Here is a 14,528-nt window from a genome sequence, read left to right on the forward strand (position 1 = left end):
AAATAAACATAACCCAATTTTGAAAATGGGCAAAGGTACTGAATAGACACCTCTCCAAAGAAGACATGCAAATGGCCAACAGGTCTATGAAAAGATATTCAACATCACTAATTGTTAGGGAAATACGAATGAAAACCACGAGGAGAGCTCTCATACCTGTTAGGATGACTATGATTAAATACATTTTCTTAACATTACTAATGGGTGCAAAGTACCCCCTCTGTATAATCATCATAATGATTGTTTTCAACCGGTTCTTTTTTTGTTGTTGTTTCCAGTTTTTCTGTTGCAATAATGCTACAGTTAATATTCTTACAAATAAATCCTGACGTATTATTGACAGTTCTTATCATTGTTAATACTAGCTGGCAAATTTGCCTATAGAGAAAATTGTAGATATTTGTAACATTAAATCCACAGCAGGAGCTGCCCACCAGAGGAGTAGGGGATCTTGTCTCAGTCACTCCTGCAAGGCATGGAGCCAGACCAAGCGTGTGCACTGAAACAGTGCAACACCTGTTGACAGCGAGTCCCTGCTCGTTTGCAGATAATATTGGAACCAAAACCAATTCCTTACCTAAGTACAGGGTCGAGAAACAAACTCTCAAATCTGACTCAATTATTTCATTTTTAAGGAATGACCAATAAGATGAGAATTAACCATTGAAAAAGCTAACATTTCACCAAATCGGATATTTGGCTTCGAATGTTTTCAATGTCATTGCTTGACTACATTTAAATCTTGTTATATTTGTTGTATGATAGAAAGAAATTACCTCAAATTTGGTAAAAGGCAAAATGAAGACTGCTTGGTTATTTATTATTATTATTTCATACTAAAAAAATGTTCTTTTTTATTTTTGTTTTAAGACAGGTCCCACTCTGTTGCCCAGGCTGGAGTGCAGTGTGTGATCTTTGCTCACCGCAGCCTCAACCTCCCAGGCTCAAGTGATTCTCCTGCCTTGGGCTCCCGAGCAGCTGGGACTACAGGGCATGCCACCACGCCCAGATAATTTTTGTTTTTGTTTTTTTGGTAGAGACAGCGTTTTGCCCTGTTGTCCATGTTTGCCATGTTGTCTTGAACTCCTGGGCTCAAGCGATCCACCCACCTCTCAAAGTGCTGGGATTATACGTGTGAGCCACCCTGCCCAGACAAGAATTTTCTCATTAGCCTAATTGATCCTCATGTGAAACTTGTGGGGAATGTACCTTTGTGGTCATGATATATTTGCAAATGTAAATGGAAGGTTTCTCTTTATGACACCACTTGCCTGAATATATCACAGCTGAGAGTTGTGTTTCCCTACGTGCAGCTGCCCGGCAGAAGCTGTTATATGAACAGAAACTTCGAAGGATATAAAACCCAAAGCTAATAGTGTTGAAAAACTTGCAGAGGTCTTATTTACCAACTCTTTTAGCATCAGGACCTAACTAAAAATGTTTTCCTGACTGATGAATGATACAATTCGGTTTAACAAACTGTCTACAGATCTGTGGCCTAATTCTGTCCTTCCAAGTATGCAAAATTTCGACCTTTCATCAGCACAGCCATCATGAGCTCTCTCTCTACAACCTCACATGAAGTTTTCACTCAGCGGCCTGTGTGGTGTGTTTCTTTTAGTGACATGTGGTCCTATCCATTATCAGTGATCAACTCAGCTTGTTTTTCAATGCTCTGGTGCCCATTGTTTTGTTTGACACTAATAATTAGCAACTTATAAAGGTTCTCTTGTTCACATAAAATTAGAAGTTAAACCAGGGTGACGCACACTTGTAGTCAGTCCCAGCTACTCCAGAGACTGGTATTAGAGGATCCCTTGAGCCCAGGAGTTTGAAGCTGCAGTGAGCTATGATCATGCCACTGCACTCCAGCCTGGGTGACAGAGTGAGACCCTGTCTCTAAAAAAATTTTTTTAATAAGATTAGAGGTTAACCTGCAGAAATTGGTAAGTTATTACCAATAACTTATGGCTGGTAGAGAAGCCAAGTAGTTTTGATTTATTTTAAGTGGAAAGTTAAATAAATTCACATATAGTTTAGTAATCTTAACTTGGGTATTTGTTTCTGGAGTAACTCTATATAAGTCCCTATTATTCAAATGCTTTTAGAACCAGCTCTTTTGTCTTTCTGCTTTGCCCGCAATAATTACTATAATACACTGTTCCGCCTTATCCATGGGGGATAATTTCCAAGAGCCCCCCAGTTCAGTGGATGCCTGAAACCATGGGTACTACGGAACCCTGTATATACTATGTTTTTCCTATACATGCTTATGATAAAGTTTAATTCATAAATCAGGCACAGCAAGAGATTAATAATAATAAATAGAACAATTATAACAATATACTGTAATAAAAGCTATGTGAATGTGTGTTCTGTCTCTGAAAATACCTTATTGTAGTACACCGTGGGTAACTGATCAGGGGGGACTACTGTAACAATAAATACGAATATATCAATAACTGATGCTTTGACACATGCTTAATAACAACTGTGAACATCTTGTTCTTATGCTTCCAATTGAAAGACATACTGTACTAGAGACAATTACTTATATTATGTCCAAATGATGGGCATTTCTTTTGCCTTGTTTTCAAGGGCACTGATTCTAGCCATGAGACTGAGTAAGGCCAGCTTGGCGCTCCCTGCTGGCTCCGCTGTTGATTAGATCCTGCAGTTAGGGAAGCTAAGGACAGATATTTGGTTGCAGAATATGTGCTTCCTCATATTATTCTGGTCTACAGCTCTACACAGATCCTCTGTCTTCTACCAGGTCTCATGCAGCTTGCTGCCAACTAATTGTAGACAGCTACTCCTGCACTGATTATCTGGGGCAAATTCTATTTTTAATTTCCTATGTATTTTACATATTCTTCTTGGTAATTTTATTTTGGACTAAGTAGAATTTTAATAATTCTAGTCAAATAGTCATTAAATTAGAAGCCCTTGTTTGCTAAATTCATGCCATTCTTTGTAGAAGAGAAGCTTTCACATCACAAGGGTGACTAGATACTGTAGTTTTTAAAAAAAACCTGTTTCAGGCTTAGCTTAGGTAAAATTAAAATGTCAAGCAACGTCTCCCTTCAAGAAGTATGTAGCAAGTAAAATTTAAAGATTTTATTGATACTGAAAATTTCAGGTTTGCATAAACCCAAAACCTAGAGAGCAATTCGCTCTTCTATTTGAGGTATTTGGACACTCAAAGTACATTTAAAAAATGCGGTCTAGAACAAAATATACCTACAAGAACTGAATGATCCACTTTGGGATTTTCTGTGCAATTATTTCCTTCCACCTTTTCCATATGCTGCTCCTTGGACCACCAGTATTCTACAAGGAGTTACTTTGCATTGAAAATATCATACTAGCATACATTTTCTTTGCTTTTTACTTCTTTCTTCCTTTTTTTAAAAGACAAGGTCTCACTGTGTAGCCCTGGCTGAGATGCACTGGCTATTCCCAGGCATGATCAGAGCGTGCTAAAGCTTAGAACTCCTGGGCTCAAATGATCTTCCTGCCTCAGCCTCCCCAGTAGCTGGGACTACAGGTATGTACCACTATGCCCAGCTTGGCATGCATTTTTTCTAAAATAAATTAGTTGCGGTATGAAAACACAAAAAGTGTATTTATTAGTTTGCCTACTCATCTTTTCTTTTTCTTTTTCCTTTTTTTTTTCTTTTTTTGAGACAGAGTCTCACTCTGTTGCCCAGGCTGGACTACAGTGGCACAATCTCGACTCACTGCAACCTCTGCCTCCTGGGTTCAAGCGATTCTCCCTCCTCAGCCTCCTGAGTAGCTGGGACTACAGGCACAAGCCACCATGCCCAGCTAATTTTTTTATTTTTTGTAGAGACAGGTTTTCACCATGTTGGGCAGGCTAGTCTCAAACTCCTGACCTCAAGTGATCCGCCCACCTCAGCTTCCCAAAGTGCTGGGATTACAGATGTGAGCCACTGTGCCCAGCCAAGTTTTTCTATCCATCTTTTCTAGGAGTCCTCTGCCATTCTTAAAAATAGAAATCCCTATTACTACTCATCTAAGGGTTTTCTGTTTCAAGAAGCAGCCGGGTTTCAGGCCAACATCTCAAATTTGGAGTGTCTGTCTGTGTGTTTTTTGACTTGCAGATTGATTTGAAAACACCATTCATTTTCTGTGTGCAGGAGACCTGATTTTTTATTTGGGCTCCGCCTTGGTTCCGTCTGCACCCCAGTTTCAGCCATCTTGGGATGAGACTGAGTACTCCGTATAGGCCGTGATGAGACCGTGCAGAAAATACCGATGTATAATGGATAGCTGAATTAGTTCTCAATATTCTACCCCACTAACTGTGATCCATATGACACGGGAGGCCAAACCTACTGCTTTGCTCAAGGATATACCATGGAAACTTGAGTTCTGAGAAGCTCAATTGCTGGGAAATTGCCAAAAGACATTAATTATAAGTAATGCACTGCTCTAACTAGCAAGAGGCATTTCCTTGTTGTTTTAATAGCTTCAATAGGAAAACAAAAATTGAAAAAGGTTTGCAAGAAAATAGTCACAGTATTTTAATTTAAACCAGCATATGTTTAGAAAAAACTATGACCAAATAGGTAAAGAAATGTCTGAGTGAAAAAATAAAAGGCTTGGGTAGTGTAATTGTCACTTAAAAGAATATTTGTGTCATTTTTGAAAAAAAATTCTTTTCAGCAGTTTCTTTTATTTTTAATACTCAGTAACTCAATGCCTTCTCAACAGAAATAGAGAACATATAAAAATGAGGATATGCAAGACATTACAACTTTCTCAAAGGCTCTTGAGTTTTTTCCTTACAGGTGGTTACAGTTTAGGAAATGCACGAATGACAAATATTTGGTAGTGGAGTGATTGTGTTCTATGTGAATTGAAAAGAAATGAGAAACTGCAAAACCCAGAGTGCCCTCTTATCCTTTCTAATCCTTCTGACGAGTTGCAGAAAGATTGCTTGTTTGCAATAAAGTGAGGCCTCCTTCCTCTACTTGCTCTTGCATCCCCACAGTGGTCGCTGCCCCTCCTTCAGTTCACACATCTGCTCACTCATCAGCACTCCTTTATTAAGCTGCATCTTCGTGCCCAGGCTCAGAAACTGGGGATGCAGAAGAAACAGAGTAGACACTACCGCCTTCATGAGCTTCTATTCTGACGGAACAAGACACATAAGTAAAAATAAGTGTGGAGAATGCTTCAATATGTGGTGAACAGTGCTCCGGAGAGAAATAGAGCAGAAGTGGGAAAAGGATAAGTTTGACAATTCGAAGTAACACCATCAGGGAAAATGCCTCTGAGGTAAAGGTTAAGGACAGATGTGAGGCCTCAGCCAAGCACTTGTTAAGAGATGGAAACTGGCTGGGTGTGGTGGCTCAAGCCTGTAATCCCAGCACTTTTGGAGGCTGAGGCGAGTGGATGACGAGGTCAGGAGTTCGAGACCAGCCTGGCCAACATGGTGAAACCCCGTCTCTACTAAAAATACAAAAAATTACCCAGGCGTGGTAGCGCACGCCTGTAATCCCGGGAGGCAGAGGTTGCAGTGAGCTGAGATCGGGCCGCTGCACTCCAGCCCAGGCAACAGTGCGAGACTCTGTATCAAAAAAAGAGAGAGAGAGACTATTCTAGGCAGAGGAACCGGCAAGAGCTAAAAGCAGCATGGCAAGTGAGAGCCTGGCGTGTTTGAGGAGCAAGGAGGCCCGTGAGGCTGCAGTCAAAGGAGGAATGGGAGAAGTGGTGGGAATTGGGATCAGAGAGGTAATGTGTATGGAAGGGGAAGGCGCAGACGGTAGATACTCATGGATTATGAAACAACATGGGGTATTTACAGAGTCAGGTAGGAAGTCGGTGAAGCATTTTCAAGTAAAATGGTTGTGATTTTAATACAAGTGATCTAGCTGAGACAGGGTGATTCATTGTAAAAATAATTGTAATCTGGATATCTTTAAAAGTAGAGTCAAAAGGATTTGCTGACAGATTATACGTGAGGAACAGAGGTCGTGGAAATGAGAGGGGTCAGTGTTTGAGGCCGAGGGCTCCCCTGATTAGGCCCAGACTTAACTTGCCTCACTGGCTTTAGTCGCTTGCTTTTAGTTGCTCACTTGCTTCTAGTTTATTTTAAGATTTTCATAGCTAAAGGTCACGTAGCTAAGCAATATATAATAAAACTTCCACCAGTTTCCTTATAGATAACATCTCTCACATATAGATCACTGTGGTAACGATTGCTTAAGTTCTTTTTCAGGAACTAGGGTCAAGTCTTGTCCAGTTCAAGCTAGCTGAAACCACTGGCCCCCAACTGGACCTGCGTGAATATCCAATGGGTGACCTTTGGATGTCACAGTGCCCAAAACTCCACCCTCAGATCATGTTAACGACACCATTTTGTGAACATGTGTGCTATGAAGAGCCATGAAGTTTGACTATATTTGAACAGATTACTGATTACCTCATTTTTTCCTACCGCAATCACATTTTCCTACACCTTGGACCACCTCACTCCTCTATCCCATAAATATCCCTAAAATCCCATTTTCAGGCACACTGATTTGAGACCTGTTCTCCTGCTTTCTCACTTGACTCCCTCATAAATAAACTCATTCTTTGCCGCAAAACTCATCATTTCAGTGATTGGCATACTGTGCCAGGGGTTTGGAACCACATGGACTCCAAGCTTCTGGACTAAGCAAATGGAAGAATAGAGTTCTCAGTTGTCATCAACTGAGAAGAGGAGACTGCAGCTGGAGGAGGTCAGGTGTACAACAGGGTTCATTTTCTAAAGTGTTGCATTGGAGCTTTGCATTAGCCATCTGTATTAGGCAGGTCAGGATATCATAACAAAATACCACAAACTGGGTGGTGGCAAACAACAGAAATGTATTTTCTCACAGTTCTGGAGACTGGAAGTCCAAGATCAAGGTACCCTCAGGGTTGGTTTCTGATGAGGCTTCCCTTCCATCTCACAGCCATCTGCCTGTTTGCTGTGTCCTCATCTGGCCTTTCCTCTGTGCATGTGTGGAAAGAAATAGAGAGTGGGGTAGGGAGGGAGGGAAGATAGCTAGTATTTCTTACTCTTTTTATAAGTATTCCAATCTTATGACATTAGACTGCCACTCTTATAAACTCATTTACTCATAATTATCACCTTAAGGGCCCTATCTCCAAATACAGTCACATTGGGGGTTATGGTTTCAACATATGAATGGGTGTAGGGCACAGTTCGGTTCATAACACCATCCAAATGAAGCTGTAGTATAGGCAGTTAGATATATGAATCTGAAGTTTGGCATAGAGGTGCTGGCCAGGAATATAATTCAGAGAGTCTTCAGAATACGGTTCATATTTGGACCCATTAGACTAGATACTAGCTAACATACATCTATGGGTTTATGTCACTTGATTTTTGACAAGGGTGTCAATAGAGAAAGTGTAATCCTTTCAATACGTATATCCAGTTCAACACAACTGGATTGACACCTGCTAAAGAATGAAGTTGGACCCTCCCTACCTTACAGCATATACAAAAAGTAACTCAAAATATATCAAAAGCCTAAATGAAAGAGCAAAAAAATTTAAAAACTCTTAGAAGTAATCATAGAAATACATTTTCATGACCTTGGAAGTCTCACTGTTTTGTTAAATATGACATGAAAACCAAAAACAACAACAACAAAAATAGATAAATTAGTCTTCATCAAAATTAGAAACTTTTGTTCATCAAAAGACATTGTCAAAAGAGTTAAAAGACAATATACAGAATGAGAGAAAATATTTGCAAATCAGGTATTTCATAAGGGTATAATATTCAGAGTATATAAGGAACACTTACAAAAAGACAAACAACCCAATCAAAAAATGGGCAAAAGACTTGAATAGAAATTTTTCCAAAGAAGATAAGTAAGTGGCCAACAAGCACAGTAAAAAATGCACAACATTATTTGCTGCTAGGGAAACACAAATCAAAACCACAATGAGATGACACTTTGTATCCACTACAATGGCCATAAAGGAAAAAAAAGATTGTAAAAAGTGGAAAATAACAAGTGCTGGTGATTGTGTGGAGAAACTGGAACACAAATTGCTTGTAGAAACGTAAAGATGGTTTAGCTGCAGCAGAAAAGTTTGCTGGTTCAATAGTAAGTTGTTCATAGAATTTCCATAAGACCTAGCAATTCCACTCCCAGGTATACCCAATAGAATCAGAAACGGAGTTCAGACAAAAACTTGTATGCGAATGTTCATAGCAACTCTATTCACAATAGCCAAAAGGTAGAAACAACTCAAATGTTCATCAACAAACAAACCCGAATGTCTGTCAACAGATGAATAAACAAAAGGTGGTAGAGTCATAGAATGGAATATTATTCCTCTTTAAAAGAGAATGAAGTACTGATACATGCTACAACATAGATGAACCTTGAAAATATCATGTTAAATGAAAGAAACCAGACACAATAACATGTATGATATAAGTCCATTCATATGTAATATGCAAAATAGGCAAATCCATACGGAGAGAAAGCAGATTAGTGGCTGGCAGGGCTAGGGAGAGCTGGCAAATGAAGACTGCTTGATGGCTACAGGTTTTCCATTTGAGGTGATGAAAAACTTCTGATGCTTGATAGAGGTGATGGTACAGTCTTGTGAAAGAACTTAATTCCACTGACTTGCACACTTAAAATAGTTATAATGATAAATTTATATGTTATCTGTATTTTACCAAAATAAAAATAAATTGATAAATTTAACTTATTAAGAAAAACATTATCTCATCACTGATGTATATACCAATAATAAAATCAATGGGTTTTTTTTAAAAAGAGTCTATAGCAGCATGTATCAAAATTAACAGAATGAGCAAATGTCTCAGACTCTCCCCCACTACATGATGGAGAGACTTGATTCTTATGCTCCATAAGCAGTTTGGTGGTATACAAAACTAAAATAATATTCTAGTCATAAAAAAAGAAACAATTCTGTGTGTGTAATACAATGAAGTTATAATTATCCAACAGGGAAAGAAATCCCAAAAGCTTTTTTCCCTCCACTTTTACTCCCCTGATATATACCATCACCCTCAGGCTCCCTCCTGAAGGCTCCAGGGGTTAACAATCAATGTCTTAGAATTATAAGGACTTTATGTAACACTTTGTCCTTTGGGGTCTGCATATAATTTCTCATCTGGAAACACCATGAGCCATTCTCACTCCTTTGATTATCAATTTTCTTACAAAATATTTTAAGTGCTTTCTTCTAGTTCAATCCCATTGTGATTTAAATACTTAATAATGTGTCCTTTAGACATGAATTTGAACAGAATCTAACACGTCTGCTACCACCGACTTAGAGATTTCCACTATTTGCAGGGCTTTAAAATCCCTTGGCTAATCTCCTATTTTTTTAATGCCACATGAATTGAATTCATGAATGTTATCAGTCTTTTCAATAAAATATTGCCTATTTTACAACATTTTCCACCCTGCATAAATGGAGATGACGTTGCTAGCTCACCATTAGTAAGTGACATTTTGAATTTTGTCATTTGTTTGTTGTTGTTTTTTATGGTATTTAAGATAAACTGGGATCTCAGACTTTCTGTTAATTCCAATTAAAATTGATGAGCACTGATCCATTTAAATGATCTGATTTTCTCATGTGGCCTTTGATATTTTAGCAGGTTGCCTATGCTCTGCGATACAGTTTGTGACTGCCTAATTAACTCAGACAAAATTTGAACGCAAGATGTTTCCTTAACTTTCAGTATGCTATCTTTGTCTTAATGGCACAGTGTTTGGGATAGGGTTGCGTTTTGAAAAGTGAGTTTTTAATTGTGACAATTTTAGTGAATCTCTGTGGGTAAGCAAACCTCTTCCTTTACTGAAAATGCTATTTTTGTACTAAGCATCTGAGTATCTTGGGTATAGCTCCAGTATGACTAAGCAGCCCAGGGGCTTTGGATAAGTTACTAAACATTTCTAGAAGTAGATCAGATCACCACAAAGATCTCTTTTTCCTCAAAAATTCTACTAAACTATTACCTCATGAGTGACCTTGTGGTTCCTCTCTCAGCATCATTTACATATTGTCTGTATGTTATCAACTGTGAGTCAACAAAATTTTTATCTTTCCAGATGGGATATAATACACCCACGGGTCATAATGCAGTTGTCAGTTTAACCTGTTGTTTTTCAGCTCACCTGCAGTGACTCTGTATACAGTACACCCACTTTGACTGTGTCATGACTCAGTTGTACCTAACTCCCCCAATCCCAGTTCATCTTTTCTCTCTTCATCATTCACATGATGAAAACATCCACGTTCTGACAGGTCTCAACTACCTCCCTGATTTGTTTGTTTGTTTGTTGTTGTTTTGAGACAAGGTCTTGCTCTGTTGCCCAGGCTGGAGTGCAGTGGCACAATCACGCCTCATTACAGCCTTGATCTCGTGGGCTGAAGCCATCCTCTGGCCTCAGTCTCCCAAGTAGCTGAGACTACAGGAACACACAGCCACACTCAGTCATTTTATTTTATTCGTTTGTAAAGACAATCTCTCACTATGTTGCCCAAGCTGGTCTCAAACTCCTGAGCTCAAGCGATTCCCCCCACTTCAGCCTCCCAAAGTGCTAGGAATACAGGCATGAGCCACCGCCCCCGGCTTGCCTCCCTGATTTGGAGGAGGTTGGAATGTATTCTCCAGGATGCCTTCTCCCACAGTATTAATGCTTCCTTGGCCTACTATATACAGGCCAGACGATTGTCTCAGTATTCTGACACAGTAAGTTCACACTGGGACAGCTTCCACATGTGAATTTTAACAAATGCTTGGAGTTTTCTGAGCCTCATTTCTATACATGCACAATGGAAAACCTACCTGTATTTTTAAAACTGAATGCACGTGTCTGTTCATGTCTATTTTGTTTAATTGACTTCCAGTTACAGGGATAGGTAAATTCTACTCTCTGGGATTTTAAGAAGGCTGATAGTTAAGTTCACAGCTGCTCTGTTCCCCAAATTTGGGTAAATCTTAACTATAATAAATTGATTCTTCTTTTTAAAATACAGGCTAGAATTAATGTTTTTGCAAAGAAGGGCCCGAGAGGTCTTCAGGGACATCTGAAGCACACTGAAATTGTCCAGTTTCTGACTTTATGAACTGCTCCTGCTAAATCGTGTTTGTTTTATTCCAACTGTACGAAAGCAGAGGATAGTCCAGACCCCTCTGCATGCCTCTGGTAGTTCCAAGAGCTCTTTCCTGACAACACTACTGAAAGTTTATGCTGAGTCCTTCCACTCTGCCTTCATATTACTCTAGTCCTGCCTCTTCCACCCCACAGAACCTTTCTAGCAACCTGTTTCACGATGCAGGTCCATGAATATTGATTAAGGGACTACTGTGTATCATACACTGGGTTAGACACTGGGGACCCAGAGGTAAACAAAAGACAAAACTGTGTCTCCATGGAATTTACAATCTAGTGGAGCGAGACAGGTAGCAAACAAAAGAAATAAGAGTAGTTTATTTGTTATAAGATTATCACCTTATATAAAAATAATTCAGGAAAGAGAGAGAAGGGAGTTGTGAGGGTTTTCAATATTATATAATACAGTGAGGGAGGGCCTCAGTTATAAGGTGACTTTTCAAAAATGGCCTGAAGAAGGTGAGAAAGGGGGTGTGTGGATGTCTTGGGGAGAAAGCACTGTAAGTATAGCAAACTGCAGCTGCAAGCCTTGTACTAAGACAATTAGGGTGTTGAGCAGCAGACTGACGTGATCATATGTCTTAATGTAATCCTCTGATTGCTTTCGTAGGAGTGAGGGAAAATTTCACCTTCATCCTCTGAAATTTCACAGAAATCAACTGACAAATGGCAGATTCATAGGAGAAAAGACATACACATTTATTTGATCATAGTTTTACATGACAGAGGAGCCTTCAGATGAGGATCCAAAGATACAGGAGAAACTTCCCATTTTTATGCTTAGGTTCAAAGACATATGGACAGCCATGTAGAAATATGATTGAACATGAAGGGCATGATCTAATGCTGATGGACTGAGTGACGAAGCCCAGCAAGACCCATCTGTGAGACTCTTTTTGGCTTCTCTGAGCAGTGCTCCTTTTTTCTTGGTATGGAGTAAGACCTCTCTGGAATGGAGGTCTTATGACCTACGATCCAGTAAGGTAGGTCAGATAATTTATTTATGGCTATTTTTAACATAGAAAGGTGGAGGGAAAGTTAGAGTAACATTTTTAGGTTTTATGGCTGGCTTTGAGGAAAAGGGGCTCTGGTTTCTATGTGTCACCTTGGGGAAGAGGGATTCTAATTTCTATGGCTAACCACGGGGAAGAATGAGGGGCCAGGGACAAGAAGGCAGGAGAAAGAGAAACTTTTGCTTCTGAGGCCTTCATGTTGGGCTATCATTTTCTGAGCCCCAACACTTTTTTGAGAGTACTTGGAAGGGGAGCAAAGGAGAAGCAGAGAGATGAGTTAGAGTATGAGATCAAAATCCAGATGGTAAATGATGGCAAGATGGGCCAGAGTGGTAGGAGCATGGGTGGTAATTAGGGATAAAAAACTGGATATACTCGGGAGCTACTCGGGAGGCTGAGGCAGGAGAACGGCGTGAACCCTGGGGGGCGGAGCCTGCAGTGAGCCGAGATCGCGCCATTGCACTCCAGCCTGGGCGACAGCGAGACACCGTCTCAAAAAAAAAAACAAACAAAAAAAAAACTGGATATACTTAATGACGACAAAAATTTTCAGATGATTGTGGAATTTGAGAGGGCACAATTTTAATGCCTGTACAGCGGTTCATCACATGAAAGACCACCCTCTACCTGACTAACCCTTTATTGCTAAACATTTAGGTTGCATATAGATGTTGTTACTATAATATTTCAATTTTAAAAAAACAGTGCTAAGGATTTTGCATGAATGTCCATTTTCCCCAGACAGTGAACACCCCCCAGTCTTTTATTATACAGTCCAAGTTGGCTGTGAGGAAGGTAATGCAATGCCATCCACAGAGCTGTTGAGTGGCTACTTTTGAAAACAATGGGTATAAAATTTACTTTTAGCCAGGCATGGTAGTGCGTGCCTGTATTCTCAGCCTACTAAGGAAGTTGAGGTGGGAGGATTGCTTGATCCCAAGAGTTGGAAGTTAGCCTGGGCAACACAGTGAGATTGTGTCTCTAAAAAAGAACAAGATAAAATGAACTAAAATTTACTTTTAATGTTTGGTAACTGATGTAATTGCTTCATGTCTCATGCCCTGTATGCCCTGGGCTCTTCCCACAGGTGGCCTTTTGCCCCACCCCCAGCATACAATGATGGAAATAGCCAATGTGACTTCTCCAGAAGTCTTTGTCCTCCTGGGCTTCTCTGCACGACCCTCACTAGAAACTGTCCTCTTCATAGTTGTCTTGGGTTTTTACGTGGTATCGATCTTGGGCAATGGCATCATCATTCTGGTCTCCCGTACGGATGTGCACCTCCACACGCCTATGTACTTCTTTCTTGCCAACCTCTCCTTCCTGGACATGAGCTTTCACCACGAGCATTGTCCCACGGCTCCTGGCCAACCTCTGGGGACCACAGAAAACCATAAGCTATGGAGGGTGTGTGGTCCAGTTCTATATCTCCCATTGGCTAGGGGCAACCGAGTGTGTCCTACTGGCCACCATGTCCTATGACCGCTACGCTGCCATCTGCAGGCCACTCCATTACACTGTCATTATGCATCCTCAGCTTTGCCTTGGGCTAGCTTTGGCCTCCTGGCTGGGGGGTCTCACCACCAGCATGGTGGGCTCCACCCTCACGGTGCTCCTACCGCTGTGTGGGAACAATTGCATCGACCACTTCTTTTGCGAGATGCCCCTCATTATGCAACTGGCTTGTGTGGATACCAGCCTCAATGAGATGGAGATGTACCTGCCCAGCTTTGTCTTTGTTGTCCTGCCTCTGGGGCTCATCCTGGTCTCTTACGGCCACATTGCCCGGGCCATGTTGAAGATCAGGTCAGCAGAAGGGCGGAGAAAGGCATTCAACACCTGTTCTTCCCACGTGGCCGTGGTGTCTCTGTTTTACGGGAGCATCATCTTCATGTACCTCCAGCCAGCCAAGAGCACCTCCCATGAGCAGGGCAAGTTCATAGCTCTCTTCTACACCGTAGTCACCCCTGCGCTGAGGAACACGGAGGTGAAGAGCGCCCTCCGGCACACCGTATTAGAGAACTGCTGTGGCTCTGCCGGCAAGCTGGCGCAAATTTAGAGACTCCAGTCCCTTCTGAGAAGGAAGATCAAGTTTACGTAGAGCAAACTGACCTTGGAGGACAGGGCACTGGGGATGTCGTTTTTCTTCTAATATTGTTTGAGCTCAAGGTAGATGGAAATCTGAAAGGAATGTGCTCATGCCATTTCCAGACCAAGAAAATACATTTATTGTTTGCTAATTATCATAGTTTTGTTAAATTGCGTTGTTGGTTTTCGCTATATATACACATGTTGACTGTCATCTTGTTTTGTA

At 40.6% G+C, this 14,528-nt stretch overlaps 2 protein-coding genes across 6 annotated transcripts in view; one reads left to right on the forward strand and one right to left on the reverse strand.

The window, feature by feature from the left end:
• Positions 1 to 14,528, reverse strand: part of GCSAML (germinal center associated signaling and motility like) — a 58,014-nt gene that overhangs the window by 30,897 nt on the left and 12,589 nt on the right. The window contains exon 2 of one of the 5 annotated variants that reach the window (XM_012506476.2): positions 6,892 to 7,007. The exons of the other annotated variants lie outside the window; for them this stretch is intronic. The gene's annotated coding sequence lies outside the window, so the exon portion shown is untranslated. The remainder of the gene's footprint in view (positions 1 to 6,891; positions 7,008 to 14,528) is intronic. 5 annotated transcript variants of the gene reach the window in all.
• LOC105739715 (olfactory receptor 2C3) lies at positions 13,331 to 14,273 on the forward strand. Its single transcript, XM_030812478.1, is given in 2 exon segments — positions 13,331 to 13,549; positions 13,551 to 14,273. Coding segments are annotated over 2 exon segments (942 nt in total).

The sequence above is a fragment of the Nomascus leucogenys genome, chromosome 5 (assembly GCF_006542625.1).
Source record: "Nomascus leucogenys isolate Asia chromosome 5, Asia_NLE_v1, whole genome shotgun sequence".
Taxonomy (NCBI): domain Eukaryota; kingdom Metazoa; phylum Chordata; class Mammalia; order Primates; family Hylobatidae; genus Nomascus; species Nomascus leucogenys.